The 13,744-nt window shown below is 43.5% G+C and overlaps 4 protein-coding genes across 5 annotated transcripts; 2 read left to right on the top strand and 2 right to left on the bottom strand.

Moving 5' to 3' along the window:
* Positions 15–3,557, bottom strand: LOC109707534. The gene is made up of 7 exons (XM_020228859.1): positions 2,991–3,557; positions 2,621–2,719; positions 2,005–2,371; positions 1,414–1,548; positions 958–1,040; positions 481–586; positions 15–395 (listed from the first exon to the last, which is right to left on the bottom strand). Exons 1-7 carry the CDS (start codon positions 3,131–3,133, stop codon positions 288–290), a joined length of 1,041 nt encoding a protein of 346 aa, XP_020084448.1. The 5' UTR covers positions 3,134–3,557; the 3' UTR covers positions 15–287.
* On the top strand, positions 3,563–4,203 carry LOC109707536 (histone H4). The gene has a single exon (XM_020228861.1). It carries the CDS (start codon positions 3,709–3,711, stop codon positions 4,018–4,020), a length of 312 nt encoding a protein of 103 aa, XP_020084450.1. The 5' UTR covers positions 3,563–3,708; the 3' UTR covers positions 4,021–4,203.
* LOC109707535 lies at positions 4,367–5,957 on the top strand. The gene has a single exon (XM_020228860.1). The coding sequence runs from the start codon at positions 4,613–4,615 to the stop codon at positions 5,618–5,620; it is 1,008 nt and encodes a 335-aa protein (XP_020084449.1). The 5' UTR covers positions 4,367–4,612; the 3' UTR covers positions 5,621–5,957.
* LOC109708297 (expansin-A10-like) lies at positions 9,848–13,022 on the bottom strand. 2 transcript variants are annotated; one of them, XM_020229979.1, is made up of 3 exons: positions 12,471–13,022; positions 11,976–12,294; positions 9,848–10,515 (listed from the first exon to the last, which is right to left on the bottom strand). In XM_020229979.1, the coding sequence occupies exons 1-3, from the start codon at positions 12,604–12,606 to the stop codon at positions 10,206–10,208; spliced, it is 765 nt and encodes a 254-aa protein (XP_020085568.1). In that variant the 5' UTR covers positions 12,607–13,022; the 3' UTR covers positions 9,848–10,205. The 2 variants fall into 2 exon arrangements, with proteins under 2 accessions (XP_020085568.1, XP_020085569.1); XM_020229980.1 differs by having other exon boundaries at positions 11,976–12,291; positions 12,471–13,021.

Raw genomic sequence — 13,744 nt, 5'->3', positions numbered from 1 at the left:
GCTGTAAAGCGGAATAACTTAATGCTACATCCAATTCAAATGCAAGTTTGAGGGCACTAGTTGTGTTTCCAATGCACGGTAAAAGATGGGGACATTGTTTGCAACTTAGTGTTACAAATTATACATGGCGAACTTGAAATTCTCAGTAAATTACACTCTGGAACAAGCACCATTTTTGACATTTTCGACCTTTATACTTAATTAGTACAGGATTTACAATAAATTAAGATATGAGAGAGGAACAACTTTGATTTTGAGCTACAGGCCATCTTTCGGTTAATAGACACTCAATTGATTGCCTCACCTGTAGGTTTGGCCTGTACTTTCCAGCTCTCAAACTCAGATAATCTTAACATAAAAGAACTTGCATTCCGATGCCCACCACCGCCGTATTTCTGTATATGGAAAGAAGCAAAATGTGTTTCTTAATCAAGCCAAATAGGTGATGGACCTCAGAGAAAGTAAACAAAAAAATCATACCTGTGAGATGGGGGTTGTGTCTTCCAAATCCACGCTTCGAAGGCTTATTTTCCGCATCTGGTCGTTGTTAAGCTCAGGGACCTTATACACCACTGCTCCGATTCCCCTGAATATTTGTAGGGATAATGAGTAAAATGAGTCACATATAGAGTGGCGCAGAGATTAATTCAATAGTAGTTTGAATGGAAATTAAGTTTTCCTGATTGTAAAGTCGGAAGCAAAGGTTATTTTGAAGTAGAGACAAATCAATTAATATAGCGTGTCTCCAATCTCCATACAATTGTATAACATAGAGCTCAAAGATAATAAATAAGGCCGGCATTGTTGTATACGTACATATTCTGTTTGTTCAAAGATTTTCATGTAAGCAAGTCATGTATCCAAATAAAGACTTTCGAAGTTGCATACTACGCTCTTAGAGACAAATAAACAACAGAAGACAGACATGGATACGTCAGGAAATAATACAAAATCAACCTTAGATTTAGGAATCGGCTCCTTTTAGCTAGCTGGTGCCCAAGCTCGCTCCTCAGGTTTGAAATAGAATCAGCATCAACAGCCTAAACACTTGAAAGATCAGAAGGAGAAATATGATTCCGATGCTACAGCATTGAGAAATATGGCGGCCTAGTGCGTGTGGTGTATCTATGTAAACATTATACCAAACAGTTTGTGAGAACACGTAACTCCATCGAACTATTAATAATAGCAACAAATAGATCGGAAACACAAGAGCAACTTACTAAGCACTTAGAAACTAGCAAGAAAATTTCTCTCTTCTTTGAAACAGATCAAATTTCAAGAAGAGAACTAAAAAGACGGAGCCAAAAAATAAAGAGAGATGGGACTACTCTTCAGGTAGTGCAATTTCATAGGATCGTTCACAAACAATTCTTATAGCATAACAAGAAATTTAAAGCAACATAGTCGTACCAGGCAATGTCCAAATAGCCCACAACCTAGTGCGATTTCATAGGACCGAGCTAGAGCTTCATCTATCAACTTTTGCTTGTGCGAAAGTGTCTCTTGGCCATGTGAAATGACATGTTCCGGATCCAGTGCCAATAACTGTCAAAATTACATGACCTTCTCAGAGATTAAACTGTTGATAGTGAAACTTTTGGAAATGAAAGAGAGAAAAAAAAAAAGAAAAAGAAATGCAAAGGACTAAACATCACAACTTTCCGTATCTGAAAATGCAATGGTAGTCCAGAAGTTATAGCAAAATCACAACAAGACTTTTGAGTACAACAAAAATAAATACAAGAAAATCTTAACATAAACTCTTTGAACAGAGGCAGCTGAGGATGACCGACCAATTGGCTGTTGCCAAATAAAACAATTGAATAAGCCATTTGAGCAGCAATTTTACGACAAAGCTGGTGATCAAATCATTTTAATTAAAACCCAATAGTGTTAGACGGCAAACAAGTAGCAGGGCACAGAATAATTAATCCATTTTAATAATACCATGAATGATCTAGCCACGATATCTAAAAGTGAGCAAGAAGAGAACGTTCTCACCTTATGAAATAACGAAGGGTTCACATTGACATTGTATTCTATACCCAAATCTTTTAGGCCGCTGCTGAAGGCCTTGCTGCACGGAAGTGCCCATCTCCAAAGATCGCCGTCTTCGACAAACTTGAAAAGTTTATGCACCCTTTCAAAGTGGCTATCGGGTAAAAGCTTAGCCCCAGAAACGGCATTACTGCCGATTTCGTGATCTCCGGAAGCATCACCTTTTGCCGAAAGCTTCTCCCTGAAGAAATCAAACGCAATTGTGGCACCGCTTCTCTTCATATCTATGACCTTTTCCACGTTCTCCGGAATCGCAGCATTTCCACATAAAGTTTCTAATGCGGTCTTATGATGGTCTAAGACAGTCACTCTGAGAAAACGAGCAGTAAGGACAGCAAATGCTAGAAAATGTTAAATCTCGAAGATAACAACTATCAAAAGGTAAGAGTAAATTATAAATCATATATATATATATATATTTTTAACTACGCAGCTATCGAAAGCAATGAGATCGAGGAATAATGCATCTAGGATCAATCAACCACTGCTCTCCGAATTTAGTAAATGTATTTTCGATATCCATATTATGTTCGTCTCCGGGGAATGAACTGAGACAGGCCTGTCAACTTTGGAAGACAAGTCGGCGACAAAACCGGGGGGTCCCACGAAATCCAGGAGGTAAACATCACTGATTTCATCCAAAGGGAGAGAGTCGCTCCTGGAAGAGACGAAAGTGGCATGAGCAATACTACATCATGTATCAGATCAGAAAAACAATAATATATTTATTTAACACTATGATTCATCGCTCCGGCTCCGGCTCCGGCTTAGATATCAAATGCAACTACTACTAATAATAAGCTCAAACTATCGTCCCAAAATACTAAAACTCGGCGATTATTACTACGAAGTTTACGGTCGGTGTATTTTTATACTCAAATTGGGTACCGAAAACAACATCTGTTGAGCCAAATTGAATTTAAAAGTACCGGATAGGATCGTAGACGGTGTTTGGGAAGAAGAGGACCGGAAGGGAAGCGCCGGCGAAGTAGAGGTGCGCGGCGAGGGCGGCGAAAGCGCCGTCCGGGCACGGGTAGTGGTAGAGCACCGCCGATTTCTTCAGAGCTCTCATGGGAGAGGAGGAATTGGGGTTCGAAAGAGAAGAAGAGGAAGAAGACGACGATGATGACGAAGATGAAGAAAATTTCACGGCATTAAAATTTTGAACGTTTTTTTTTTGTTTTTTTTGTTTTGTTTTGGGCTAGTTGATTAGGCCCAGTCCGTGACCCGAGACTAAGGACCTGGGCACGTGATGGGCCTAATGGCACAACAGTAATAACATGGAAAACAAAAAGTTGTATACTCCTGCGCGCCCGATTTCGAGGTGATCGCGCCACGTCATCGATCCGCAGCCAACCCATCCTCCCTGCAGCAGCCGTCGATACCCAATCCAACGGCCACGGACAACTCACCTCGGATCCAATCAAAGCGCGGTCTCCTCAGATTTGCTACTTCAAATCCCGATCTTTCGCTTCCCTCTCCGAAAAAAAAAATCCCCAAATCCCGTCGCGTATATAATGCCCCCCAAATGTTCCGAGTCCCTACCCATCTCGCTCTCAATCATCTCGTCCGCTCAAAACCCTAATTCCTTAACGCCGACCTGAGGAGGAGGACGAAGAAGAAGAGGAAGCAGCAGTAGCGGCGGCAATGTCGGGGCGTGGCAAGGGAGGGAAGGGGCTGGGAAAGGGCGGGGCGAAGCGCCATCGCAAGGTGCTCCGCGACAACATCCAGGGGATCACGAAGCCGGCGATCCGGCGCCTGGCGCGGCGCGGTGGCGTGAAGCGCATCAGCGGTCTCATCTACGAGGAGACGCGCGGCGTGCTCAAGATCTTCCTCGAGAACGTCATCCGCGACGCCGTCACCTACACTGAGCACGCCCGCCGCAAGACCGTCACCGCCATGGACGTCGTCTACGCCCTCAAGCGCCAGGGCCGCACCCTCTACGGCTTCGGCGGCTGATCCTAGAAGCGCTTCTTCTTCTTCTTCTTCTTCTTCTTCTTCTTCTTCTTCATCTGGCGCTTCTGCGTAAAGTAGGGTTTTAATTGGGGGTTGTTTAGTGTATTTTCTTTCTAAGCTTCGGACTGATGAATGTAGCGAAAAATATTATTATCTATTATATTAAAGCAAAAATCATCTCGTCTCGATTTGTATTCCTTGTGATGTGATTGGCGGAACGTGGCCGCGTGTCTATAGTCGATACTTAGGCGATATAACTATGCGAATTTACGAATATATCCCAGCGAAATGAAATGTAGTCTGACTTTTATTCGGGGGTAGGACGGGAAATTCAGGTAGTGGGCGAACCTGGAAATCGATCGCCGCGGCGCACGTTAGCGTGGACTCGCGCACGGTGCTAAGCTGTTCCTCTCTCGCCGCTTCCGTTGTCCCGTTCTTTTCGCGGTGATGGTCGCTCGCTACCGAAAAGTCCAACCACCGCTTCCCTCCTATCATCACTTAACATCGTCGCCCCCCGATTTCCACGCACGTTAACGTGCGCCGATCCCCGCGTATAGAGCGATGGGCGGCGCACCGATCTGAGCCGGTGGTTGTGATGGTGGCGGCGGCGCAGCTGGGGGTGTTGGCGGCGTGCGTGGTGCTGTTCGTGCCGATGGGCATGGCGGGGTGGCACCTGAGCCGCAACAAGATGCTCTTCTTCAGCGGCGCCCTCTTTATAACCCTCGCCGTGGGCGTCCACCTGACCCCCTACTTCCCCTCCATCCCCCACCTCCTCTCCCCCTCCCCCTCCCTCCTCCTCCCCCCTCCCTCCGCGTGCCTCCCCTTCCTCCACCGCCTCTCATGGAGCCACTCCCCGCCGCCCCCTGCGTGGGCTTGGTCCCCCTCCGCGCACGCCCGATCCTGCGGGTTCCAGCGCCTCTCCCGCGCCGACGCCTCCGACCTCCTCCGCGGCTCATGGATCCTCGTCGCCGGCGACTCCCAGGCCCGACTCCTCGCCCTCGCTCTCCTCCGCCTCCTCCTCGACCCCCCCTCCATGGCCACCGTCGAATCCGACCTCTTCCGCCGCCACAGCGACTACCACCTCGCCCTCGCCGACCGCGGGATCAAGCTCGACTTCGTCTGGGCGCCCTACGAATCCAACATCACGCAACTCCTCCGCCGCGACGTCCGTCCCGCGCCGCAGCGCCCCGACGTGCTCGTTCTCGGCGCCGGTCTCTGGCACATGCTCCACCTCACCGATCCGGCGCAGTACGGGGAGTCCCTGGTCGCCCTGCGGAGGGCGGCGCGATCGTCGCTCTATCCCGTCTCCCCTCACATGTTCTGGCTCGGCTTGCCCACGCTCGTCAACTCGATGCTGAACACGGAGGAGAAGAGGGAGAGGATGAACAGGACGGTGTGGGAGGCGTACAATCGAGAGGTCGACGAGAGGATGATCGTGCGCGGATCCGGCGGGCCGTTTCTGCTGCTGGATGTCGGCATGTTGAGCCGGGGCTGCGGCCGCGGGTGCACAGCTGATGGGATGCATTACGACGGTGTGGTGTATGAGGCGGCGCTTCACGTCATGCTTAATGCTTTGCTGATCGAGTCGCAGCAAAGGATATGAAGCGGCCGTTGATCCCGGGGCCATCCACCGGCAACAATGGCCCGGTGGTGCTTGAAGGAGGTGTGTGCCCCTTCGATTCCTTAAAATGATCAGATCCTGTTGTTACATAGTGCCTATCTTTTTTTCTTTCCAAAGTGTTTTATTATTAATTTTTCCCCTCTAACAGAGCTATGGTATAATGAGTTAACCTATGTTATAGGAAATCTGAATAGGTTTTCTTTCTTCAGCACAATGAGATTTATTCTGTGACTTCTTGTGTAATCATGGATTACGGATTGCTGAAACTAAGTTTAAAGGATAGAGAATATACATTTGCAAAGTCGAGACAGTTGATATATGGGTATCTGTATCTTTCAACCTTGAACTCTGTATCTACATATCCAGAATAGATTTCAGAAAATGTAGTTTAGAGAAGTCGGTCGATTAGGTTCCAGCTTGATTGAGCTAGTTGTCATGACTGGCAACAATTTCTCTGTGCCAAGAGTTTGAGATTGATCAGATCGCCATGGAACCTTATTGATGCTTACTTAGAATGCTATCTATTGGCAGTGATCTATTAGCAGTTGATTCGTCAGACCCCTCAACATGATTTTGCATGCTTTAATCCTGCTTGTTAAATCCCTCATTGTAATCGAATCATTCTTTTCACCTTTGTATGCGACCGTACTAGACATTTCTATGCCCATTGTTAGACGACACACTTCGATCTTTCAATTTCAAGTATTGTACCATCTTGTCATTATGTATGTATTTGGCCTACTGTTGCTTATGTTGTTATTACGGGTTTTTTCTCGCCCTTAGAGGCTTCGATGCCTTTGCCATCTATTATTACACTGAAGAATCGATAATAAGAAATCTTATTACTGGATCGGAGTGCTTTTATTGGTGCACTCCTCACATCAATTGTCAATTAAGAAGCCTGTAGCACAATTGAAGACCCTGCACCCTTGTGCATAGAGTGTACTAAACAAGAAATGTATAGCGGACCTTCCCCTTTCTTCAATATGCCATAGTCGATTTAGAACCAAAAGCCAATAATATGCTATGGTTGACAAAAAAAAGCAGAAAGCCAGAAGCCAAGAAATATCCCAATTAAGATGGGGAAACCAAATATACGTAACAGCACTTTTGCATGTTTCTTTGATATTTTCCAGATGTCTCATTTCCCTACAATTGCTAGGCATGTTGCAACAGCGCTAGAGTTTAACATCTTAAGAGTTGGGCATTTTGATTATGCATTGAGGTGGAAGAAAAATGATCTTTGGCCCTGTATTTTTTGTCTTCTCATTCATTCCAGACACTTGAAGTTTGCTGCACTAAGGCAAATAAGCAATAGAAAAGGATCGTACATGAAAAATGTCCTCCTTATTTTGAACCAACGATTGATAGTTGCAATTTTATGATCATGAGACCATGCATTTGGGACCTATCAAAACTTGAACAATATTCGGGTGAAAAATTGCTAAGTAGAACTAGCATTATTTGTGTTTTGTACTGTATACAGAATTGTGCTTTACAGCAAGAATATTACTATGGAAATCGTATAAAGACTATGACTTGAATTACTGCTAAGAAATATGCAATCGTCCCATATGAATTCTAATCCATGTATTCACTATAGAAGTAAACATGTATTGAAAACATTTTTTTTGTATTTAGTGATTTTGGAGAATATTGATGTTTTTGTGGAAGACCAGATGTAAGCACTGAAAGTTTGAGTTAGGCATTACCTGCTTCAATAGGGTTGGCAACTTTCTTCACAGTAAGTTTCCTGCTCAGATTTTTTTGATAGGCCAAGAAAAAACTTTTTCCCTTTTTATTTTGTATTAAATTTTATAGAAAGATGTTGATTCTGCTCCTGATGTTGTTTGGCCATATTATTTGCCGAGTAAACTCTCAATCTCAGGTGCTAGTTTTTAAACCTTTTCTGGGATTAAAACAGTAGATTTTGGAGAACTTTAAAGGTTTTCGTTGATCCAGGTAGCTTTATCACAATCCAGTGTCAGAAGGTGTTATGGGTTATATAAGATGTATTAAACAGTTTTCTCAGGATATATCTTTTATAGTTCTATTACATTATGACACTTAGATTGAAATAGACACTATATCGTGGCCCATTTATCTTCATCTGGGGTTTTTGGTTTTTTTCTTTTTCTGTCGTGAACTTTAGCTTGCTTTTTTCTTTAATTTCAGCAGGATCAGTCCTTTATTGTGCTTTCTTCTTTATTCCCTTGTAATCTTTGCTTTATTAGGTGGTGTTTAAGGTGAAGATTTATCTGCTTCACTGCCGACTGATCCTATTTTTCCTCTTTTTTCTGCTGCTGACTCTTTTTTATGTGCTTGTCCCCAATTTCAAATTGATATCGGTGGGTTATCCACTCTGTTGCTATCTGTTTATGGCTTACAGCTGTGATTAGTGTTACTTGTTGCTTTTCGGTGTTATATTCTAGTGCTTTTTCCGGGTCGATGATTTAAGTGCTGCAGCACCGGTTGTGCTAAGCACTTACTAACATAAGACGGCTGATATATGATGGTCAGAGAAATACGTATATTTTGACGTACTTTCACATGAAATATTTATTTTCTTTGGCATCAATATATTCGAATTGTTTATTATATATTTTCATTAAATTTTTTGTACTTTATTGATGTGATTAATTAATTTTAAAGAAAAAAGAGTTTTGAGCCGTTCCATCCCGATCAGAGTCATATTATGCCGATATTTTATCAGCACGGTATTGTGCGGATGAACACTTAAATTTTTATCCCGGGGTGTTGTTTTTCTTTTTCACTTGCTGCTGCTGCTGCTTCTGTTTCTGTTTCCTTGTAGATTGCAGCCCTACTAACCAACCCTTTTTTCTCTTTCCATCTAGCACTCTACTGCTAGGGTTTTTTTCTTCCGTTTTCTCGCTCTATTCGGCCTCTCTTCGCTGTGCTTCTCTTTACTCTCTTCTTCTCTCCACCATTGGGAATTTCGACTTTGTTGTTCGTTTTTGTAGAGCTTAACGAATTCATTTTTGGCCTCTCCTGCAGGGACTGATTAATTAAATACCCCCTGTTTAACTTGGACTCTGTTAGATAAACCAATCGGACCGTAGTTTATTTATAAATGTCCCTTAATTCCATTGAATTATAGCAAAGAATCGGTTTCCAGGAAACTCTTATGTACCGCAATTTTGTTGTTGGCTTTTCAAGTGTGATGCCTTGAGGAAGCAATAGATACGAGGACAAAAGGTTGTTGCAATGACCAAACTTAGATCTTAGTTTGGTCGGAAGTGTGGGAATCGCGGGACTGTTTCATTGCATGCAGTGTTTACTCAACAAGAGTTGCAGATCTATGCTTTAATCAAACTTTTTTTTGAGAGACAAGTAGCACGCTACCTGATTCGTTTATTTCATTTAGAAATAAACTTAGCTGGAAATGTAAATCAACTAGAATTCGAACTTGGGACCTCGGGTACCAACCACCAAACACTTTGCCACTTGCTCTAAGGACAGTCAGTTGCTTTAACCAAACTTAGATCTTAGTTTGTCGACGTTGACGCTTTTGCGGCCCAACTCCCCATCCTTGCAGTATTCTGTCTGTCCAGTGCGACCCGCTGGTTCAGTTTTCTTGAATGAGCTTTGTATCGAAAAGGCCATTCGTCGTCTTTCAGCTATTTTAAACATAATGGTTGCTGCCGCGGACCTTCCCAATTTTCATTACTCCAGAAAAACAGAAAACTTTGTGCCTTGAGGAATGGAAACAAAAAAAAATCCTTTGACATCAATATATTCTAATTACTTATTGAATATCTTTATAAAATTTTTACTTTATTGATCGAACTATTTACTAATCTGGAAGAAATAAGGATTTCGAATTCTTATCAGCAATGTATGGCATAGTTGGCCTGCCCACGCCGATAAGCGCTAGTTTGGGTTCAGCTCATAGAGCACACATCCATTTCATACAACATACAACATACCTAATATTAAATATTTAAAAATTACTTTTTTAAATACAAACTTCATTTGATAAATACTATTTATAAAATCTAAAAACTCTTACCTATAAAAAAACTATTTATTTCAAAATTTTAGTTTTAAAAAATCAATTTCAGCCAAAAAGCCATTGATCAATTTGCAAAGACTCGGTGCTCAAATTTGTAAACTCTGGTATATGCAGGTCTTTTAAATATAATGGAATTTACCTACATATGTATATCTGGATTTTAGGATTCCCCAAAATGTGTTGAATGGGGTTCATGCAATAATTTCTCCAATACCATACAATTTAAGAGAGTAACAGTACAAGTCCCCAAAATACTATCCTTATGATCGTATTATCAGTACAAAGACCAAAATGAATTAGACCAAATTTACCCCAGGATATTACATAACACAGTTCTCTAAACACCGCATTCGCTGAGAGGAATGACTCGACCTGCAAAATCTAACTAGCTATACCTCCGTGTTTCCGGGGAAGGTCTATCCTGGAATAAGAACAAATATAATATAAACCTGCTTCGGGCCCTCTTTCCTTTTTCTATTTGTTTCTTTTGCTTCTGAATTCTGAATGCATATACATCACAAACTAGAACTCTCTCTAGAAAGAGAATTGCTTGCCGGCATAGGTTTGGCCGAAGGACCAGTCCTTGGGGGCGACGTTGAACGAGGTGAGCGTGACGCTGTCGCTGGTGGTGAGCTCGAAGGAGAGGGCCTGGCCCTTGAGATCGGCACTGATGTGCCAGTTTTGGCCCCAAATGCGGCCCATGGAGAGCCAGCCGATGTTCGATCCCTTTATCTTCACCGCCGTCACATCACCCGCGCCGGCCACATTGCTGATCAGCACTGTGATGAAGAACCCCCGCCCGTCGATCGTGAACCCCACCCCGCCCTCCCGGACGCACTTCACTCTGCATACATCGTAATGATAAATTCACAGTCCACAAATTTTGTTTTCATAATCATATGGTCTTCAGCTGAACCACGATATATAAGTAATTATCAGAATTGGAATAAAATAAACCTGGAGATTGGAATCAATAAAATTACCGACTCAAATGCTAGATTAGTAGCACAAACATTTAGACGGGACAAGCAAACGTACTGCATACTGTTCTCTATTATTATTATTATTGCTCGTTACTGAACACTGAGCTTTTCCGATTTCTTAGCAAGTTCACGTAAAGCAACCTCCCAGTTCAGTAAAGTTAAACTAACTTTGTCTTCTTTATATGTTGGTTAATTATTACGCCGCATTTGATCTGCCTGCATGCATCTACACTTCCAACAAGACTGCCATTCATGCTGAAACATGCTTTGCGTATGTACAAACCTATGACACCATTTAGCAGGCTCTCATAAAACTTGACTACTGTTGCATAGTCCAATTCGTGATGCCAATCCATAAAGGCTTCGTAAACAACTGGCGTATAATTCATCTGCGAGTCGGAGTGATCTACCCTGTTACTTACTGTGTCAAATAAAACTAATGCACTTTCTCAAAACACAAGTTGCTTTATAAATAGTATGCTAACAGGCAAACAGCCACAGGACACAAAATGGTTTGATCTAAATTATTAACACCGGTATATTAATCGTTAGAGACTCTCTGGTGGTACTACTGGGCTGTGGTATATCAATATAAAGATTTAAGAAAATGTCATGTCAAAATGCTATTCGGGTTGGTTTTAAACCATAATTTCTTTTCTCTAATGTTTCGTCCGGCATGCTTTGATCTTCTGCTGCTCAAATCACCGAGTTTTTTGACAAAGCACTAATCAGATTCATTGAATATAGTCAAATCTAGTTTACACCCCCGTCAACAGTAATGGTTAATAACACTTCCCCTTTCCTTTTCAATGTCACATTCAAACACCGGCCGGTGTTCTGTCCAAGGATCATCCTGATCAGGATGCATGATGGTCCAGCAGCAAAAATGGACAAAACTTCACCCTCAGAAGTAGGCCCCGCTCCTGCTGAACTTGCAGAGAGGGAGCGGGCTACGGCCAGTATACTGCTACAAACAGAGAAGAGAGAGATTGAGCAAGCAATGCTGTGGAGTGCGGACTCTCGTGCTTCCGTCAGCCTAAGATCGTCCGCCCGCGATGGTTATACGGCAATCGAATTAGGCCTACGAAATAAATTCGACTATTGACCCAGACCCTATAATCAAAAGACTTTGGATCATCCTAAAGTTTCCTTCGTTTTTGGCCGCAAATCAATAACGAGGGGTGACGACGGTCTAGAAATAGTCTCTAAAGCTCGAATGCTCCAATACCACAACACAGCAAGCGTGTACCATGATGCTATCCAACAATCAATCATTCCGGATTCGGGATTAGGGTTTAGGGATTAGGGTTGGAGGACGCACCGGCGGTACTGGACGGGCATGACGCCGGCCTTCCAGAGGGCGATCTTCTCGAAGGCCTGGATGGGGATCAAGAAGTGGTGGTTGGGGGGGTTGCAGATGCCGCCGGCGTCGGCGGGGAGGCCGTAATTGGGGGCGCAGAAGTTGGTGGCGGTGACGACGATGGAGGTCCCCGGCAGGCAGTACCTGAGCTCCTGCACGCAGCGCACCTCGTAGCAGCCCCCGCACGCCGCCCCCCTCGCGAACAGCCCCTCGCTCAGCCCCGCCGTCGCCATCCCGTACCCGCGCCTCCCCAGATCCCCGTACCCGCACGCCCCACCTGCTGCCCCCGCCCCCCTTTCATCAAACTCATCATCTATATATCTATCTTGCTAAGCTAACAATAACAATAGCAAATAATGATAACAACAACAATGATGGGATACTAGTAAAGAAGAAGAAGAAGACGAAGACGAAGACGAAGACGAAGACGAAGAGGAAGAGGAAGAGGGGACGGACCGACGGAGTCTTGGGGGTCGGCGGCGAAGTAGGAGGACGGCCGCTGGTGGGCTGCGCAGGGACCGATTATTAGGGCCGACCACATCACCACCAGCTGCAGCACATGATTGAGATCGGACCATGCTGCGCGCATCATCCTTGAGAGTTTGGGGGTGGGGGTGCGGGGAGTATGCGAGAAGAAGAGGGTGAGGAGGATCCAGTGCGATGCTCTCAGACACAGTGGAGAAAAAGAGTGAAGATAGTCTGGTGGAAGGGACGAGGATATTATTATTATTATTATTATTATTATTTTGAAAAGAAAAAAATTATACTTGGATTAAGAACCCATAATAATGTATCAAATTTGTACAAAATAATATCTAACTAGGTCCACTTGATCCGAATTCTTTTGCATATTTTGAGGTACTATACTGAAATTTCTACATGTGAACTGTAAAAATTCTACTACGTTTTTGCTTCAATGGAATAACTTGAACAAGGATGGATCCTCGGACTCGGAGGTGTCTCTCTACTTTTTTTTTCACGTGTAGGGCGTATTCTCTCTCTTCACATGTCTCTCTCGTATACTGGAATAATTTTTCTCACGGGGAGCATTTTAATTAAGCCCACCCACCACGCCTTAACGCCAAACCCAAATCTCCATTGGTCGAACATTACAACACACTTTGGTTTTAATGATATAATTAACAGCTGTTTAAAGTTTGAACTTTGGCTTTGATATATCTGTGTGCTCGTATCAGTTCCCTTTTCTTTTGTTTTTCTTTTACTGTGGAAAGAGACATGCCCATGTTAGGTGGTCCACATTATGCTCTCCACGTATTTGGTTCGGTCACACGCGATACAACTCTATCGACGTTAGAGCATGTTGCGTGAATCAAAGCTGGTTACGAGCACAAAAAACGAAAACAAGATCACAAAGCATTGCACACACCAAAGCCCACCATTATGGGCTTACAGCCCATGTTTATAAACATGGGCGGTCGCTGGGATTCAAACTTCGGACCAACTAATTACTCTAAATAGTGACGATGCTTATTTATTAATGAGACTTTGTTCTCAATGTGGGCTTGTAATGAAGCGTAGTTTGGGCCTACCTACTATCGATACCAGTAATGAAATTTCTCGTGCATTAATGACTGTTCATACCATATTTTTTGTAGAAGGCCCAATTGCCCCAAATAGACCCTGACACTTTATTCAGCTTGGAGTGTATGGTACTATGGGCCTAGTGCTTTTAAAATCCGTTTTGGTTTGGCCCAATGAAGCTCAACTTG

The sequence above is a fragment of the Ananas comosus genome, linkage group 3 (assembly GCF_001540865.1).
Source record: "Ananas comosus cultivar F153 linkage group 3, ASM154086v1, whole genome shotgun sequence".
Taxonomy (NCBI): domain Eukaryota; kingdom Viridiplantae; phylum Streptophyta; class Magnoliopsida; order Poales; family Bromeliaceae; genus Ananas; species Ananas comosus.
This window is presented reverse-complemented; position numbering and strand designations above follow the sequence as displayed.